The following is a 19358-nucleotide window of genomic DNA, read 5'->3' on the forward strand; positions in this document are numbered from 1 at the left end:
TCTTTCCCTTGGTTAGTCTAGCTAAAGGTTTGTAAATTTTGTTTATCTTTTCAAAAAAGCAGCTTTTTGTTTCATTGATGTTTTCCTGTTGTCTTTCATGTCTCTAGTCCATTTATTTCTGCTCTACCCTTTGTTATTTCCTTCTTTCTGCTATCTTTATGGTTAGATTGTTCTTTTTCTAATTCCTTGGGAAGTGACCTTCTTTGTCTCTTGTGACTGATTTTGACTGAAAGTCTATCTTATCTGATATAAGTATAAGCACTTCTGATTTCCTTTGGTTACATTTGTATGGAATATCTTTTTCTATCCCTTCACTTTCAGCTCATGTGTTTCATTAAATCTAAAGTCAGTTTCTTGCAGGCAGCATATTGTTGGGTCTTGTTTTTTTTAATCCACTCAGCCACTCTTTTTCCTTTGAATTTAGTCTATTTACATTTAAAGTAATTATTGATAGGTATGGACTTACTATTGCCATTTAATTAATCATTTTCTGAGTGTATTTTTAGTCCCTTTGTTCCTTTCTTCCTCTCTTGCTGTCTTCCTTTGTGATTTTTTTTTTGTAGTGGTATGCTTTAATTCCTTTCTCTTTCTTTTTTGTGTATTTACTATAAATTTTTTCTCTGTGGTTACCATGATGCTTACATAAAACATCTTATAGATATAACAGACTTATTGATAACAAGTAACCTTCAATTGCATACAAAAACTGCACTTTTACTTCTCCCCCCACATTTAATGCTATCGATGTCATACTTTATATTGTGCATCCATTAACAAATTATTGTAGCTATAATTTTAATAATATTTTAAACTTTCATACTAGAGATTAAAGTGATTTGCATACTATCATTACAGTATTATGGTATTCTGAATTTGAATATATATTCACCTTTACCATTAAGTTTTATTCTTTTATATGTTTTCATGTTGTTACTTAGCATCCTTTTATTTCAGCTTGAAAAACTCCCCTTAATATTTTCTAAAAGGCAGTAGTAATGAACTCCTTTAGTGGTAATGAACTCCCTTAGCTTTTGTCTGTCTGGGAATGTCCTTATTTTTCCTTCATTTCTAAAGGACAGTTTTGCTGGGTGTAGTATTTTTGGTTGGCAGTTTTTTCTTTCAGTACTTTGCATATGTGATCCCATTCTCTTCTGGCCTGGAAGGTTTGTGCAGAGAAATCTCCTGATGACATTACAGGGGTTCCCTTGTGATGAGATATTTTTCTCTTGATGCTTTCAAAATTCTTTCTGTCTTTGCATTTTAACATTTTGATTATAATGTGTCTTGGAGTAATCTTCTTTGGGTTGATCTTGCTTGGGGTCTTTTGGGCTTCCTGTACCCAGATGTCTATCTATTTCCTAATATTTGGGAAGTTTTCAGCTATTATTTCTTTTCTTTTTTAAAAATTTTTGTTGGGGTATAATCAATTTACAGTGTTGTGTTAGTTTCAGGTATACAGCAAAGTGAATCTGTTATACAAATACAGATATCCACTCTTTTTTAGATTCTTTTCCCATATAGGCCATTACAGAGTACTGAGTAGAGTTCCTTGTGCTATACAGTAGGTCCTTATTAGTTATCTGTTTTTTTAAAAAATAAATTTATTTATTTATATGTTTAACTTTGGCTGCGTTGGGTCTTTGTTGCTGCGCACAGGCTTTCTCTAGTTTCAGCGAGCAGGGGCTACTCCTCATTGTGGTGAGCGGGCTTCTTATTGTGGTGGCTTCTCTTGTTGTGGAGCATAAACTCTAGGCATGTGGGCTTCAGTAATTGTGGCACATGGGCTCAGCAGTTGTGGCTTGCAGGCTCTAGAGTGCACTCTCAGTAGTTGTGGTACATGGGCTTAGTTGCTGTGTGGCATGTGGGATCTTCCCGGACCACGGTTTGAACCCATGTCCCCATGCAGGTGGATTCTTAACCACTGTGCCCCCAGGGAAGCCCTAGTTATCTGTTTTATATATAGTAGTGTGTATGTGTCAATTCCAATCTTCCACTTTATCTCTCCTCCCCCAACCTCTGGTAACATAAGTTTATTTTCTACATCTGTAACTCTATTTCTGTTTTGTAGATAAGTTCATTTGTAGCCTTTTTTAAGATTCCACATATAAGTGATATCATATGATATTTGTCTTTCTCTGTATGACTTACTTTACTCAGTATGAGAATCTCTAGGTCCATCCATGTTGCTGCAAATGGCATTATTTTGTTCTTTTTTATAGCTGAGTAATCAGCTATTATTTCTTTAAATAAGCTTTCTGCCTCTTTCTCTCTTTTCTCCTTCTGGGACTTCTGTGAGGCAAATATTTGTTTGCTTTGCAGTGTTCCATAATTTATGTAGATTTTCTTCACTCTTTTTCATTCTTTTTCTTTTTGTTCCTCTAAGTAGCTAATTTCAAATGAATAGTCTGAGTTTGCCGATTCTTTCTTTTACATGATCAAGTCTATTACTGATGCTCTCTATTGAATATTTCAGTCCTGCTGTTGTGTTCTTTAGCTCCACAGTTTCTGTTTGGTTCTATTTTATGGTTTCTATTTCTTTATTAAACTTCTCATTTTGTACCTGCATTGTTTTCCTGATTTCGTTTAGTTGTCTGTGTTCTCTTGTATTTTATTGAGTTTCTTTAAGATGATTACTTTGAATTCTTTGCAAGGCAGACTGTAGATTTCCATTTCTTTGGGGTCAGTTACTGAAGATTTATTACTTTTCTTTTGATGGTGTCATGTTTGCCTAATTCTTTGTGATATGCTTAGCCTTGCATTGGTGTCTGTGCACTTGAATGAACAAACACTTCTTCCAGTCTTTACAGTCTGGTTTTGGGAGGTAAAGACCTTCTCTTGTTGGTTTCCTGGGCTGATGGGATTACCTATAGAACTGCAGTTGTGCTGGGTTGGAGCTGATTTTGAAGCTGTCATTGAGTTTGTAGTGGGATCCATGGTTGGTGTGCTTGTTACCAGGGGCTCAGGCAGGTATGGATCCTGTCTGGTCCCTGGGTGGGTGAGACTTCCTGCAGTACTTTGTTCAGTAGAATAGTACTGGGACAAAGGTCTGATTCAGGTTCCACAGTTGGGTCCTTAGTCAGCAGGCATATTACCAAGTGTGTAGACAAGTTTGTCTCCCAGCAAGTCCCTGGGAGAGTTCATGCCTAGTCACTGAATGGATTCATGGGTGGTCAGGACTGGCCCTGGACTGTGGCTGAGAGGGGCTAGAACTGAGTCTCAGGGCTGTTTCAGATTCTGCAAACAAAATTGAGGTCTACAGTCCTGGTTCTCAAGGCACAGATAGGCATGTCTCCAACCAGGTCCCTCCGTGGGCTGGACTGCTCCCTGATTGTGGCTAGAGGGGCTGGAGCCAAGTATAGGGCCCTTTCAAGATCTCCAGGGGAGCATATAGCAGTATCTCTTTGGGTCCCTGGGCCAGAAGTTCTGTTAGTGCTAGACTGCTTGAGATCTAGAATCAAGTATGGGTCCTTTCATGATCTATGGGGTGCAGACAGGAGTGTCTCTTGCTTGAACCCTGGACCCTCAGTACTGTGGACAAACTGTGCTGTGAGAGGGCTGGAAACAACTATAGGGTGCTTTAGGATCTTTAGGGGCATAGACAGGAGTGTCTCCTGCTGGGTCTCTGTGCCAGCAGGATTCTTCAGTGACTATGGCTGGGACAGGTTGGAACCCAGTTACAGGGCCCTTTCAGAATCTACAGTCTCACTGAGCTTGGCAGGTTTATCTCCTGGTATTCCCAGACTGTGGCCATGAATGGCTGGAACTGGTTCACCTGCCACTTCTGAGACCACAGCCAGGACCAGGGTCTGTATGCCTATTGCCTGACACACAGGTAGGTGTGACTTCTCCCAGGTCCCTTGGTTTATGGGGCTGGTTGCAGACCCAAAGCTAGATAGGCCTGTAGCTGAGTTCTCAGGGGTACAGAGATGTTTTCTGGGTCTGTAGCCAGGACCACAGTCAGCAAGTTAAACCACCAAGATGTGAGTCCGTTTTCTCAAAATGGCTCTCCTCAGTCTTGGACTGCACCAGGATTTCACAGTCTCCTACCTGGATTCCAAAGCTTCCACGAAGGCACTTTTGTCCATGGTTGGATGGCAAACTTTTATTGATGAGGGGGGTGATATGCGCAAGGGGCATTTTATTCTGCCATCTTGCCGATGTCACTCCTATTCTAATATTCTAATTAAAAACACCCACACAAAATCTAGAATTCAGTACATTTCATATTAAAAAATGGGTCTTAAGGTAGGGACTGAGGTATAGATTTGGACTTCATTGGCATTTGAAATCATAAAAATAGATGAGATTGCCCAGGGAAAGTATAAAGCAAAAAGAAGAGAAAGCTGGAGTACATGATCATCCAAGAAATAGGCAGTGGGTAGAATTAACAAAGGAGACTTACTTTGTTATTTATAGGCCCCACTTCAATTCAAAAAGAATTTGAAATGATTTATATAAATAATACCATAGTGTTAAAATAAAGTTAGACATACAAATTGAGGCTATAGGGAAGTAAGGGTAATATAGGAAGATGAAGCCTTTGATCTGGATAGAAATTCATACTATATGGTCTTACACATTTGTTAGATAGAGGCAAAATTACGCTTTGAAATTCCTAATAGTAGTCAAAGCATTGTGGAAGTGTGATCAATTTGGAATTCAAAATATTTGTTTAAAAGACAGTTCAGGGCTTCCGTGGTGGTGCAGTGGTTGAGAGTCCGCCTGCAGATGCAGTGGACACAGGTTCGTGCCCTGGTCCGGGAAGATCCCACATGCCACGGAGCGGCTGGGCCTGTGAGCCATGGCCGCTGAGCCTGTGCGTCCGGAGCCTGTGCTCCGCAACGGGAGAGGCCACAACAGTGAGAGGCCTGCGTACCGCAAAAACAAACAAACAAACAAACAAAAGAACAGTTCAGTTGCTTAGGACAAGCAGAGGTTTTTTCCCTAGTACTCAGACTTGAGAGAAATTTGTTCCTTGGATTCTCATAAAGGGGAAATTGTGCGATATGGTAGTCAGTATCTTCAGTGGCCTCCCCCAAATAAACACAATATGTATTACTGCTTTTTATAACATCTCTCAGTGCAAGCTATAGCTATAAAATATTATTTAAAATGATTCTATGAGGGGCTAAAGCAAACCAGTCCAATAAGTACCTCTCTGATAGTGTTTGTTGTGGATGACTTCTCTTAGCTAGCCAGAGGTATGGAAGTGAAAACAGCTATCTCTTTCTTTCTTAAACCAGCCACATAGGTTGATTGACTTGATGACTCAATACTATGTATTTATAAGAGGAAAAGAGTCCATTTGTTGGTATCATGGGTAATGAAGGAAGTAGAGGCACCAGCTACTTATTTCTCCTAGTCTCCCATCCCTGTCCCAGGCATTCACGAAGACTAGCATTGCTGGCAAGAGATGAGATAGTAATGGCTCTTCTTGAATCATGGCTTGAGCTAGCAAGGTTCTTGTATGGAGTATATTAGAAGAGTTGCCGTGAATATGCAGTCTGAACAGGGTAGATGGGGTATGCTAGTCTCATCTGAAACTGGTGTCCCAGACTCAGTTTTCTTATAGGTATTTCCCTCCTTTTGGACTATTTTCCCAAGAAGTGAAGGCTTAATTAGCAAATATGCATTTAGAAGAATAGGAAGAAACTTGTTTTAGGCTAAACTACTTTATCTTGCATAAGGGGACAGAGTTTAGTAATATTAAGAAATTAAAATATTCTTAAGATTCAGACCTGCTGCCCAGTAGAAGGCTGTTATCCTTTTCTTCTTACTATACAAGCAGTTTATGAATACTTCTTTTCTCATCTGCTAAGGCTAGATAATCATTGAAGTATCTTTTAAGAAATCCCCCCATATAGTATGGCTTGGTTTGGAAAATTTATAAAATTTTGAGGAATACAAGGACTATATATTTTTAGAAAATTTTCTATGAATGTTATTTTTTGAAAGTATGTATTTGTTAATAACTGGGTAAAAAAAGGATCCAAGAATATATTTTCTTTTTTTAAATTGAAGTATGGTTGATTTACAATATTTACAATATTGTGTTAGTTTCAGTGTACAGCAAAGTAATCAGTTATATATATAAATACATATATTTATATATACATATACACATTTTCCGATTGTTTTCCATTATATGTTATTATAAGATATTGAATACAGTTCTCTGTGCTATACAGTAAAGCCTTGTTGTTTATCTGTTTTATATATGGTAGTGCGTATCTGTTAATCCCATACTTCTTATTTATTCCTCTGCCTTTGGTAACCATAAGTTTGCTTTCTATGTCTATGAGTCTGTTTCTGTTTTGTAAATAAGTTCATTTGTACTATTTTTTTTTTTTAGATTCCACATATTAGTGATATCATATGGTATTTGTCTTTCTCTGTCTGACTTACTTCACTTAGCATGATAATCTCTAGGTCCATCCCTATTGCCGCAAAAGGCATTATTTCATTTTTTTTTATGTCGGAGTAATATTCTATTATATATATATGCCACGCCTTCTTTATCCATTGATGGACACTTAGGTTGCTTCTATATTTTGCCTATTGTAAACAGTGCTGCTATGATCATTGGGGTGCATGTATCTTTTCAAATTAGAGTTTTCATCTTTTACCGATATACGCCCAGTAGTGGTAACTCCATTTTTAGTTTTTTAAGGAACCTCCATATTGTTTTCCATAGTGGCTGCACTAATTTACATTCCCACCAACAGTGTAGGAGGGTACCCTTTTCTCCATACCCTATCCAGCATTTATTATTTGTAGACTGTGAGGTGATACCTCATTGTAGTTTTGCTTTGCATTTCTCTAATAATTAGCAATGTTGAGCATCTTTTCACGTGTCTGTTGGCCATCTGTATGTCTTCTTTCAAGAAATGTCTATTTAGTCTTCTGCCCATTTTTTGATTGGGTTGTTTGTCTGATATTGAGTTGTATGAGCTCTTTGTATGTTTTGGAAATTAAGCCCCTGTCAGCTGCATTCTTTGCAAATATCTTCTCCCAGTCCGTAGGTTGTCTTTTTGTTTTGTTTATGGTTTCCTTTACTGTGTGAAAGCTGTTAAGTTTGATTAGGTCCCATTTGTTTATTTTTGCTTTTATTTATTTTGCCTAGAGAGACTGACCCAAGAAAACATTGGTACAATTTATGTCAGAGAATGTTTTACCTATGTTCTCTTCTAGGAGTTTTATGGTGTCATGTTTTATATTTAAGTCTTTAAGCCATTTTGAATTTATTTTTGTGTGTGGTATGAGGGAGTGTTCTGACTTCATTGATTTACATGAGTCTGTCCAGCTTTCCCAACACCACTTGCTGAAGAGACTGTCTTTTCTCTATTGTATATTCTTGCCTCCTTGGTTGAAGATTAATTGGCCATAGGTGTGGGGGTTTATTTCTGGGTCCTCTATTCTGTTCCATCTCTATATGTCTGTTTTTGTGCCAGTACCACCCTGTTTTGATTACTGTAGCTTTGTAATATTGCCTGAAGTCTAGAAGGGTTATGCCCCCAGCTTTGTTCTTTTCCCTCAGGATTGCTTTGGCAATTCTGGGTCTTTTGTGGTTCCATATAAATTTTAGAATTATTTGTTCTAGTTCTGTGAAAAATGTCATGGGTAATTTGATAAGGATTGCATTAAATCTGTAGATTCGTTTGGGTAGTATGGCAATTTTCACTATATTAATTCTTCCAACCCAAGACCATGGGATATCTTTTCATTTCTTTGAATCATCTTCAGTTTCCTTTATCAGTGTTTTATAGTTCTCAGCATATAAATCTTTTACCTCCTTGGTTAGGTTTATTCCTAGGTTTTTGTTTTTTTTTTGGATGCAATGTGATTTTAAACAGAATTGCTTTTTTACTTTCTCTTTCTGATACTTCATTGTTAGTGTAAAGAAGTGCAACAGATTTCTGTATATTAATCTTGTATCCTGATACCTTGCTGAATTCGTTTATCAGTTCTGGTAGTTTTTGTGTGGAGTCTTAAGGCTTTTCGGTAGAGTATCATGTTATCTGCATATAATGATAATTTTACCTCTTCCCTTCTAATTTGGATGCCTTTTATTTCTTTTTCTTGCCTGATTGCTGTGGCTAGGACTTCCAATAGTATGTTGAATAAAAGTGGTGAGAGTGGGCATCCTTGTCTTATTCCAGCACTTAGCAGGAAGGCTTTCAGCTTTCCACCATTTAGTATCATGTAAGCTGTGGGTTTGTCATAAATGGCTTTTATTATGTTATGTTCCCTTTATACCCACTTTGGTGAGAGTTTTTATCATGAATAGATGTTGAATTTTATCGAATGCTTTTTCTGCATCTATTGAGATGATCATGTGGTTTTTGTATTTTCTTTTGTTGTGGTGGTGTATCACATTGATTGATTTGTGTTTGTTGAACCATCCTTGTGACTCTGGGATGAATCCAATTTGATTATGGTGTATGGCCCTTTTTATGTGTTGTTGGACTTGGTTTGCTAATATTTTGTTGAGGATTTTTGCGTCTACATTCATCAAAGATATTGGCCTGTAATTTTCTTTTTTGGTAGTGTCTTTTTCTGGTTTTGGTATCAGGGTGATGGTGACTTCATAGAATGACTTTGGGAGTGTTCTCTCCTCTTCAGTCTTTTGGAAGAGTTTGAGAAGGATAGATATACGTTCTTCTTTGTATGTTTGGTAGAATAACCCAGTGAAGCCATCCAGTCCTGGACTTTTGTTTGCAGGGAGCCTTTTTTTATTACAGATTCTATTTCACTTCTGGTGATCAGTCTGTTCAACTTATCTGTTTCTTCTTGATTCAGTTTTGGCAGGCTGTATGTTTCTAGCAACTTGTCCATTTCTTCTAGGTTGTCAAATTTGTTGGCATATAACTGTTCATAACATTTTCTTAGTAATTTTTTGTATTTCTATGGTATTGTTACTGAGTCCAAGCTCACTCTGCTTGCCACATGGCAGGCCAGTAAATCGGGAGAAGAGGTGGTGAGGCAAGGAATAGTGACTTTATTCGGAAAGCCAGCAGACCAAGAAGATGGCAGACTAGTGTCTTAGAAGAACCATCTTATTGGGGTCTGGATGCCAGTTTCTTCTACAGAACAGAGAGGGGGCAGAGGTGAGGAAGTAAAGTAAAAAAGCCATAAGTCTTGCAGATATCTCCTGGAATAGCCAGCCTTGGGAAGGGGATGTGTTAATTTCTTCTTTCTTGCAGCCATTCATAGGTGGACAGGGACAGGATGTTTCCCTGAACAAAGGCACTTTGGTTTAACATTCAGGCAGAGGGGCAGGTTCCCTGAAGCAGACCATTATGTATAGACAGTAACCTTTTAGTGAACAAAAGCAGCAGGAAGCAAAGGTTAAAGTAAGAGAAACAGATCCAACATGTAGTCAGATTTGTTCTTCCCTGTAACAATATTGGTTGTTATTTCTCCTCTTCCATTTCTTATTTATTTGTATCCTGTCTCTTTTCTTCTTGGTGAGCTTGGCTAGAGGCTTGTCAATTTCATTTATCCTTTCAACTATCTCTTGGTTTTATTGATTTTTTTCTATTTTTTAAATCTCCATTTATTTATTTCCTCTCTGGTCTTTATTATTTCCTTCCTTATGCTGAATTTAGGTTTTATTTGTTTTTCTTTTTCTAATTATTTTAAGTGGTAGGTTAGGTTGTTTATTTAAGATTTTTCTTGTTTTTGGAAGAAGGCCTGTATTGCTATGAACTTCTCTCTTAGAACTGCTTTTTCTGCATCCCATAGATTTTGTATGGTTGTGTTTTCATTGTCATTTGTTTCGAGGTATTTTTAAATTTCCTCTTTGATTTCATCACTGACCCATTGGTTTTTTAGTGGCATGTTGTTTAGTCTCCATGTAATCATTTTTTTCTCACTTCTCTTTCTGTGGTTGATATCTAGTTTCATACCGTTGCACTCAGAAAAGTTGCTTGAAATAATTTCTGTCCTCTTAAATTTGTTGAGGCTTGTTTTGTGTCCTAGTGGTCTATCCTAGGGAATGTTCCATGTGCTCTTGAAAAGAATGTGTATTCTGTTTTTCTTGGATGTAGTGTCCTGTAGATATCAGTTAAGTCTGTTCTATTGTGTCATTTAGGATCTCTGTTGCCTTATTGATTTTCTGTCTGGAAGATCTGTCAATTGATGTCAGTAGGGTGTTAAACTCTCCTACTATTGTTGTATTCCCATCAGTTTCTCCCTTTTTGTCTCTTGATATTTGTTTTATGTATTTTGGTCCTCCTGTATTGGGTGCATATGTGTTAATGAGTGTGATATCCTCTTCTTGTATTGATCATCTTATTATATGTTTACCTTCATTGTCTTTCTTTGTGGCCTTCGTTTTAAAGTCTATTTTGTCTGATGTGAGTATTGCTACCCCCACTTTCTTGTCATTTCCTTTTGCATGAAATATCTTTTTCCATCCCCTCACTTTCAATCTATATGTGTCTTTCACCCTGAAGTGGGTCTCTCGTAGGCAGCATATTGTAGATTCTTGTTTTATTATCTAACCTGCCACTCTATGTATTTGACTGGTGCACTTAGTCCATTTATATATAAAGTAATTATTGATAGTATGTATTTATTGCCATTTTAAACCTTGTTTTCTGGTTCATTTTGCACATCTTTGTTCCTTTCTCCCCTTTTTGTTTTTCCATTTGTGGTTTGTATTATGCTTGAGTTCCTTTATTTTTGGTTTTTGTGAATCTGTTTTATGTTTTTGATTTGTGATTACCCTGGTTTTCAAGTATGTTATCTCATAACTGTATCTACTTCCTTTAGATTCATAGTCATATAAGCTCGAACACATTCTAAAAGATTTGCATTTTCTTACTCCCCTCCCCCACATTTTGTGATTTTAATGTCCTGTTTTACATCTTCATGTTTATCTTTTTGCTGTTCATTGTATTTATAATTGCTTTCACAGAATTTTTTTGATTGTTTTTTAATCCATGTACTGGCTTATTTAAGTGATATTCAATCCTTTTATATATTTGCCTTTCCTATTGTGAGTTTACCTTTTTTATTGATTCCTGCTTCTTTTCTATTTAGAGAAGATCTCTCAATATTTCTTTTAGGATAGATTTAGTATTGCTGTCTTCTTTTAGTATTTGCTTGTCTGAGAAATTGTTTATCTCTCCTTCTATTCTAAATGACAGTCTGGCTGGGTAGAGTATCCTAGGTTGCAGGTTGTTGTTCTTCAGGACTTTGGATATATCTTGCCCCTCCTTTATGGCCTGCAGAGTTTCTTTAGAGAAATTAGCTGGTAGCCTTATGGGGGTTCCCTTGTAACTGACTCTTTGTTTTTTCTTTTGCTGCTTTTAGAATCCTCTCTTTATCTTTCACTTTTGCCATTTTAATTATGATATGTCTTGGATTTGGACTGTTTGGGTTCATCTTGTTTGGGAACCTCTGTGCTTCCTGTACCTGTATTGCTGTTTCCTTCTTTAGGTTTGGGAAGTTTTCAGCCATAATTTCTTTGAAAACATTTTTGATCCCCCTTTCTCTTCTTTTGTTCCTGGGATTCCTATTATGCGTAGATTGGCTTGCTTTTATTATTCCATAGATCTCGTATGTTGCTTTGTTTCATTTTTTCATTTGTCTTTCTGTCTGCTGTTTTGCTTGGGTGATTTCAGTTATTCTGTCTTCCAGATCACTTCTTATTCTGCATTATTTAGTTTACTTTATGCCTTTTGCTCAGTTTTCATTTTGGAAATTGAGTTGTCTAATTTCGATTGGCTTCTTTTTATAGTTTCTAATTCCTTGTTACAGTGATCTGCATTTCTATTGATAGTCTTTCTTAGTTCCTTCAGCATTTTTATTACCTCCGTTTTGAACTCAGGGTCTGGTAGATTGGAGAGGTCTGTTTCATTGTTCTTTCAGGGAATTTCTCTGGGTCTTTTAATTCAGAATAGTTCCTCTGCTTTTTTCATTTTACTTATATTTCTCCAACTCTATGAATTTTGGAGAAACGGTTATCTACTGTGGTCTTGAAGGTCTGTTTTTATGTGGGAGTGACCCTTGTGTAGACTGTGTGAGTGCAGTATTTTCGGTGCGAGGACTGTTTGTGGTATGGATGCTTGCCAAGACTTTCCTCAGGTTGTGCTGGCCCTTGTCCCCTTCATAGGGGATGTGTTTGGTGTTGTAGTGACCAGAGCCTGCACTGGATGTTGGGTGGGGCCTCCTCTTTGCTCTGGTGGTTGTCACAGCCCTGTCAGGGTCAGGGTCTGATCCCCAGTTGTTGGAGTAGAAGCCCCCAGATCTGGTTCTAAGTTGTGATGTGAGGTAGGTGGGACTGGGAGCTCTCCCTCTGAGAAAGGAGCCACTGAGTGTTCTTCCACAGGAGCTGTCCACTGGGACATGCAACTCTGTGATGCCGCCTGCCACTTGGTGTGCACGCCCACAAAGAAATCTGTTGTTAGCGCTCCCCTCGAGGGGCCACATCCACTGCAGAAGTGCTCGTAATGAGCTCAGAGGTCCTTTAGGCATGCATGTGTGCTCGCAAATCTGCCTGCACAAGAACCTGCCCAAGCCTTACCCCCATGCCAAAGGGGAAGTGCAGGTAATTGGCTCAGATTTCAGCCCTTCTGCAGGAGCAGTGGTTACATGGGAATTTTTCTTGTAGCTTTGGTTGTATGAGATCTTCTGCAAGTTTTCAGTAGGTATTCTGTGAGAATTGTTCCACTTGTAGATGTAGTTTTGATGTGTTTGTGGAGGAGGTGAGCTCCACGTCCCTCTACTCTGCCATCTTTTTCTCCTCCCAAGAATATGTTTTTTGCAATGAACCTGGATTTAACATGTTCAGTGTTGTAGATGAGGACTGACAAACTTTTTTTTGTAAAGGGCCATATAGTAAACGTTCCAGGCTTTGTGGGAATATACAATCTTTGTCACAGCTACTCAAGTCTGAAACTGTGGTACAAGAGCAACTTTAGGAAGTACATAAGTGATTGACTGTGTTCTAATAAAACTTTATTTATGGACATTACAGTTTGATTTTCATATAATTTTAATATGCCATGAAACATTATTATTATTATTATTTTTAAATTTTTATTTATTTATTTATGCGGTACACGGGCCTCTCACTGTTGTGGCCTCTCCCATTGCGGAGCACAGACTCCGGAAGCGCAGGCTCAGAGGCCATGGCTCATGGGCCCAGCCGCTCCGCGGCATGTGGGATCCTCCGGGACCGGGGCACGAACCCATGTCCCTTGCATCGGCAGGCAGACTCTCAACCACTGCACCACCAGGGAAGCCCCTCTTTTGTTTTTTTAATCATTTAAAAATTGTTCTTAGCTCATAGGCTGTACAAAAACAGGTGGCACATTAGATTTGGCCCATTGATCATAGTAACTGACCGCTATTGTAGATCAAGCAAAATTCAAATGAGAAGGAAGAGTTAATATCCTTTTGCAAGAATTGACCATCTCATTCAAGACTGGTTCCGAAATAGATGACCAGGCACCTCTACCTTAGTTGTACTTGAAGGAGTTCCTCCAAACAGTGCTGAAATTTTCTTATAAAATAGTTCTGGAGTTTACAAGAATGTTTGTGAACCCAGAGTTCTATCACCTAGAACATGATAACTTTAGCTTAGAAAACTGAAGAGATTTAATAGCATAGTTATAAAGGTAGCTGAACTGGGAAGAATAGCGATTCAGAACTCAGGGAGGACAGAGATTCAAGAAGTCATCAAAAGAACCAGGTTCTTCAGTGTCATTTAGGATGAAAAGTGAAAAGAGATCACTAAGATGGACAAATTAGATCATTGATAACCTTGGGAAGGGTAGTTTCATTAAACTGGTGGAAGTGGAAGTTTAACTGAAAATGATTAAGGAGTGAGTAACTCAGGTAGTAGAGAAAAAGAGTAGAGAATTGAAAAGTGTAATAGAGTTAAGAAAAAAGTTTGAAGGACAGACAGTATTGAGGGAAGCAGAATAAGTAGATTTTTAACTTGCCTGTTATGCTTAATTTAGTAGACTTTAACAAGTGATTTTAGATATACTTTTGTTATATTGACATCATTTCTTTTAATTTTAACAGAAAAATGTACCACAGTTATATATGTCAGTATAAAGATGTTTTAAAGCAATACCAACAAAAATACTCAGAAACACCTCTTTCACATGAATATTATGAGAAGAAAAGAGAACATGAAGAAATTCAAAACAGAGTGTTGGCATGTACTGAACAACTAAAAATGAATGAAACTATTTTTATGGAATTTTTAGGTATTAATGATTTTGTTACATACTGTTTTAATAACATTATTTTTGTAATAAAAATATAATAAATTAGTCTAAAATATGACTTTGTTTTTCAGTGCCTGCTCCCTTTCCATCACTTACCAGTTGGACATTACATATGTATCCACAGTAGTATTTCTACTTAGAATTTTTATTGGATAAGTATTATTTCTGTATTTTAATTGTTATTGCATTTCCTTGTGAGAATCACATTGATTTGGTATTTTGTTTAATTAAAAAATTTAGAGATTACTTTAAAGATCATTTGGGATTAGTTTTCATACATGTGCATGTCATCAGAAGCAAGAACTTTTAATACCAATAAGTGGTATATGTATCTGTCTTTAAGTGGCATATCTTATCACCCAAACCAATGAAAAAGTCATCTTGCTCTGTCTTACCAAAGAGTTCCAATTAAATCAATTGATTATTACTTTTTAAGATGGAAGATGGTAAGGAGGTGAGTCACAATTCATTGGGTACCTACTTTGTGCCAGGCAATACTCAAGAAGATGCAGAACTTTCTTATAAGGAGCTCACAGTTTAGTAGAGGAAACAGACATGGAAACAAGTAATACAGTGGCATTGTATTAGATGCTTAAGTAATTCTTAATTGGTCTAAGTCTCATCTCTTTGTCAAGGAGACCTTCCCTGATGATGAACTTGGAACTTTAATCCTCTTCCAACCTCCACAATCCTTCATATGCTTTCCTATCAGATTATAACTCCACTGTTTGTACTAAGTCTTCTTTATCCCTGCATTCTACCTTGCTTCATTCTACTTCATCCCAAATCATCCTTTTAACTCCTTTGCTGCTTGCTCTCTCCATGTTTGGGTTTTAGCTTATTCTGTACTTAGTTGTTCATTTGCTGCCCATCTGTGTTTAGGAAGAGGCAGAGGTTGGTAGATGCATAAGGCACAGCAGGGGTTTAGGGAGTTGGATGTAGAAACGGATGAGACATAAGATTACATGACATGAAGAGGTGATGGAGGTAGGGAGAATTGAAGATTAGGATTTAAATGTCTATATCTGAAATTTTAAATTGGTACTTTTGATAACAGCATAGCATTATAAATAATGTTCATCTGAAATTTCATGTGCTAGCATATAAATCATAAGTTTTAGCGAAATAGGAGAGGTCTGATAAAGATTTTCTCTGGAATTCTTGTTCATTGACACTGTTTTGTTCATTTTAAAATTCTCCTAAATGGATTGTAGAGTAACTTAGGAAATGGTAGTAGCTAATAACCATGCAGGGTGTCTGTTAACAGCTGAGAAATTCTATACTTGAAATTGGGTATAAATCCAGTTCAAGCAGAAAGTTCAGATAGAAGATGCAGCTCTCTTTTGAGTTCTGCAGGGTGCACTGATGGACCTTAAAGAGCAAGAAAAGGAAAATTGAGTGGATTTTTAATGTTAACTTTGGAACAAATAAATTATAGAAACACAAGATGTTAAGTTTGGACCTGAATTGATTATGTTCATCATGCCAAATGACGTGATAAAGTTGGGTAAAAACCAAAAGTAAAAAAACCACCCTGTGAAAATATTTAACTGAAAGAAAAAATCCTGACACATATTTTTGAAGAAATGTTATTTTTAAGCTAAATATATAACATAAACGAACAGTAAATTGTCAGTTTGCCAAATGTTTGTACTAGTCTTACAGCTATTTTCAGATATTTTTATTAATATTGCTTATATGGTACATATACACATAACGTTACATAATACTAATTATTTTTATATAGTGTATGTAAGTGTGAAAGTTACTTGTATAACATAGTTCCTTAACATAAAAGGGTTAATTTGAGATGTAAAACACAAGATACTCTTAAACATGCCAACAAATTTTCCAAAAGATCATATGAATTGAAGAAAGAAGTAGGTGATGTGGAAATAGAAATTAATTATTTAAACCAGGTATTAATTTTGTTATATGTTTCTAATATATGTGTTAATGTATAAGTGTAATGGTGTGTTAGATGAACGTCTAAGAAGAGCTGTTTCTAAAGAGCCTCGATATGGAGAAAAGCTTATAATAATTTCTTTGCCTCAGATTACCATTGAAGCCAAAATGTGTTTTAGGTATTGAGCATATTCAGCTCTGAGTTTTGGGGAATAGTTTAACTTTCTTTGGGTTCTAAGGAAAGAAGATAAGAAGGAACAAGATGGAGCTTAATAATAGGTATTTAAAGGCATTAGCAGAGCTTACAACAGTGTTGTCAAAAAAGAGAACAAGGCAGTAAATGATTTAAAAGACTTAATCTAGAAAATTTATGACTGTAATCTTTATAAAGCTAGTTTAGCCTTTAAGATTGATGGTGCATGATATCTTCATGAATACATTTTTAGTATTGTATTGAAATGTGGCTTTCATTGATGGGTATGAGAACCCATCAAAGTCACTTCCAAATCTTGAAAAAAAGTTGAATAGCTCATTTTCTAAATTTTCTGAAAACTGTGTAAAGATGGTATATTTATCATTCATAGGCATGAGGTTCCAAGTAGTATTAATATCATTTTAGTAATGAGAAGAAAGTGGATGCTACTTTCTTTAAAATATATGGTAACTACATCTCTATGTAGGTAATCAGTGTCTACTTTGCTTATGACTGTCCTTTTTAAAAAAGAAGATGAAAGTTCATTGAAATCTAATAGGTTTGCTAATGGAGTTGTAAGAAAAAAGGAGTATGATTTATTGTTAATTTTGACTCTTTTCACTAAAAGATTGCTAATACTACCAAAAATATGTCTTGTGATTATGTAGAAAAAATCATATTCATTAGTTAGAATAAACCATATGTTTATCCTTAATGCTTTGCAGGTAATTATTTTGTTTTGCTTTATCATTTTTCCTTTTAGCAGATTGCAAGACTTTATGAAATGAAGAATCTTTCAGAAACTCGGGAAGAAAAAAATAAAAATATAGAAAAGAGAAACAAATCGAAAGAAAGGTATAAGTAAACTTTAAAATGGGATTTTATGTGAACAGTTATTCTGCATTTAAAATTTGATTACATATTCTAGCCCAAGCCACTAATATTTACATAGTATCTATAAACATTTATTGTGCAGGCTGTTTTCTATTCATTTCTTACAAAAAATATTAATTTATACCTTTAAATATTATGGACTAATATTCAAAATTGCTTATTATTTAGTAAGGTAAAGGATAATGTGTAGAGAGAAATAGGGTAGCAGCAGCCCATTTGCTGTTCTGTAACCTGTCAGTTGTACATTTCATCCAGTTTTCCATTATGGGTCACCAAAAGGAGTAAAACAAGAGGAAAAATGATGGGAACAGCAATGTATTTGCCTTTTTATCATCCTGTCACCAGCTTGACCAGTTCTCCTTTGCCACAGAGAGTGAAGATGAATCAAAATGTTGCTGAATCTGTGGCATCATATGTTTCCTTGTCTTTCATCCTAATGGTGATAAAGTAGACATCAGTGGTGGAGGCACTTAAAAAGAAAAGATTGATTTTGTCTGTTATTGTGTGATAGAAAAATAGATGTATTACTGTTGCTGTTTTTGATAAACTTTCTACTTTGCCTATACCCTTTTAAAATCTTAAATTCCTCTTCTCAGGCTATATTGCTCTTAATCTGATTTTTTAACACACTCTTCTCCCAAGTTAATTTCCCTTATCTTATTTCCTTGGATCTGTTATTTTTATTGATTTCCCCACTCCCACGTCTCACATCCATGGTAATGTGTCTTTAATTTTATGATGAAATTGATTAGAAAAACACAGAAATGTACAGAATTTCACTTTATTGATAACTTTTTTATATAAAAATTCTCTGTTGAGAGAAACATATAACTATTTAGTTATTTTTACTTATATTTTGATAGTTATTATCAAATAATACCAGTATTTAAATTATTATTTAACTATCAATAATATAAATTAGTTCTCTAATTTAGGAAACATTCAATGAAATTATTCTTCCAGTAAAATACTTAAGAGATCCATTTATGATTGTAATATTGCTTTAATGATGTCTGTGTTCATGCTAGTTGATTTTTTTCTGAAGAAGTCTTTTTAAAGTTTGAAGTAGTACTTCAAAATCTAAAGCATGCTATTTGAAAATACAGTTTTGGTTTAAAATGTTTTTCACAGGTTTAGAAAGTCTTTTAAAATGATTGTGTTGTAAAAATGAGGGTGTGGTACATTGAGAAGAGCACTGGACTTAATCAGGAAAAGTGTATTTCAGTTGTGACACTAGTAAGTAATTTAATAATATTGAGCAGATTTGTTAAATTCTCTAGAACTTCTTTTCATTATCTGCAAATTGAGGAGTTTTAACTATATAATATCTAAATGTCTCTTCTAGCTTTAAAATATGTTAATTTTTTACTTAGCTAATATTTATAATTCACTCTTTAGAATTTTTGAAAAAGATGAACAGCATGTACTTAGGTTGAATAAAACCCCTCAAAGCAGTCAATTATTTCTTCCATATGAATCTCAGAAATTAGTCAAAACAATAAAGATGCATCCTTCAGAACCAAGAGTTAAAGGTACAGTATCTGTTTATTATTCAAAAACTTAGTTTTCTTTGAAAACACATAAAAGAAGAAATAGAATGGAGCAACTTTAGTTATCATTTGGTGTAAGCAAGAGCAAACAATACTGGAGACCTATAGACTCAGTAAAGTGCCACTTTGATTTTTTTCTGAGAGCAAACAAGATGTGCCTTCTATATAGACATAACATTTTTCTCTTTGAGAAAGAAATCACTCATACGATATTTTTTAAAAAAGTGTTTCAGCCTGGTTTCCAGCTGTCAGGGGAGGATGAATAATTATATATTTTTCATTTGAGAGGTTGTATTATCAGTATGTATGATTAAAGTGGGTGGTAGACTTGTGATAATGATATTTATGACTTAGTCACTGAGATATTTGAATGTTTCATTCAATGGATAGATTAACTACATTGTATTAGGTTAACTGTATTGGCTGTTTTAGTCCCCCAATCATTAATATCACCACTCTTTGTTCTTTGGTTCCCCATTATAAAGATGTAGTCCCATTATAAAGATGTAGTTTTGTCAGCTGTTTTTTTATTTTATATTTTTTCCCTTTTTTTTTTTTTTTGGCGGT

At 35.8% G+C, this 19358-nt stretch overlaps 1 protein-coding gene across 1 annotated transcript in view; it reads left to right on the forward strand.

Annotated features, from left to right (window-relative positions):
* The window catches only part of LOC103084025 (protein SIX6OS1-like), a gene marked incomplete at its 3' end in the record, with an annotated part of 30107 nt that extends 11334 nt beyond the window's left edge, over positions 1 to 18773 (forward strand). The window contains exons 6-10 of the mRNA XM_007471516.1: positions 14041 to 14228; positions 14321 to 14363; positions 16048 to 16168; positions 17111 to 17202; positions 18640 to 18773. Of these exons, the coding sequence (XP_007471578.1) occupies positions 14041 to 14228; positions 14321 to 14363; positions 16048 to 16168; positions 17111 to 17202; positions 18640 to 18773 (578 nt within the window). The remainder of the gene's footprint in view (positions 1 to 14040; positions 14229 to 14320; positions 14364 to 16047; positions 16169 to 17110; positions 17203 to 18639) is intronic.
* Between the last annotated feature and the right edge of the window lie 585 nt (positions 18774 to 19358).

The sequence above is a fragment of the Lipotes vexillifer genome, unplaced genomic scaffold (assembly GCF_000442215.2).
Source record: "Lipotes vexillifer unplaced genomic scaffold, Lipotes_vexillifer_v1.1 scaffold1188, whole genome shotgun sequence".
In the NCBI taxonomy this organism is placed as follows: Eukaryota; Metazoa; Chordata; class Mammalia; order Artiodactyla; family Lipotidae; genus Lipotes; species Lipotes vexillifer.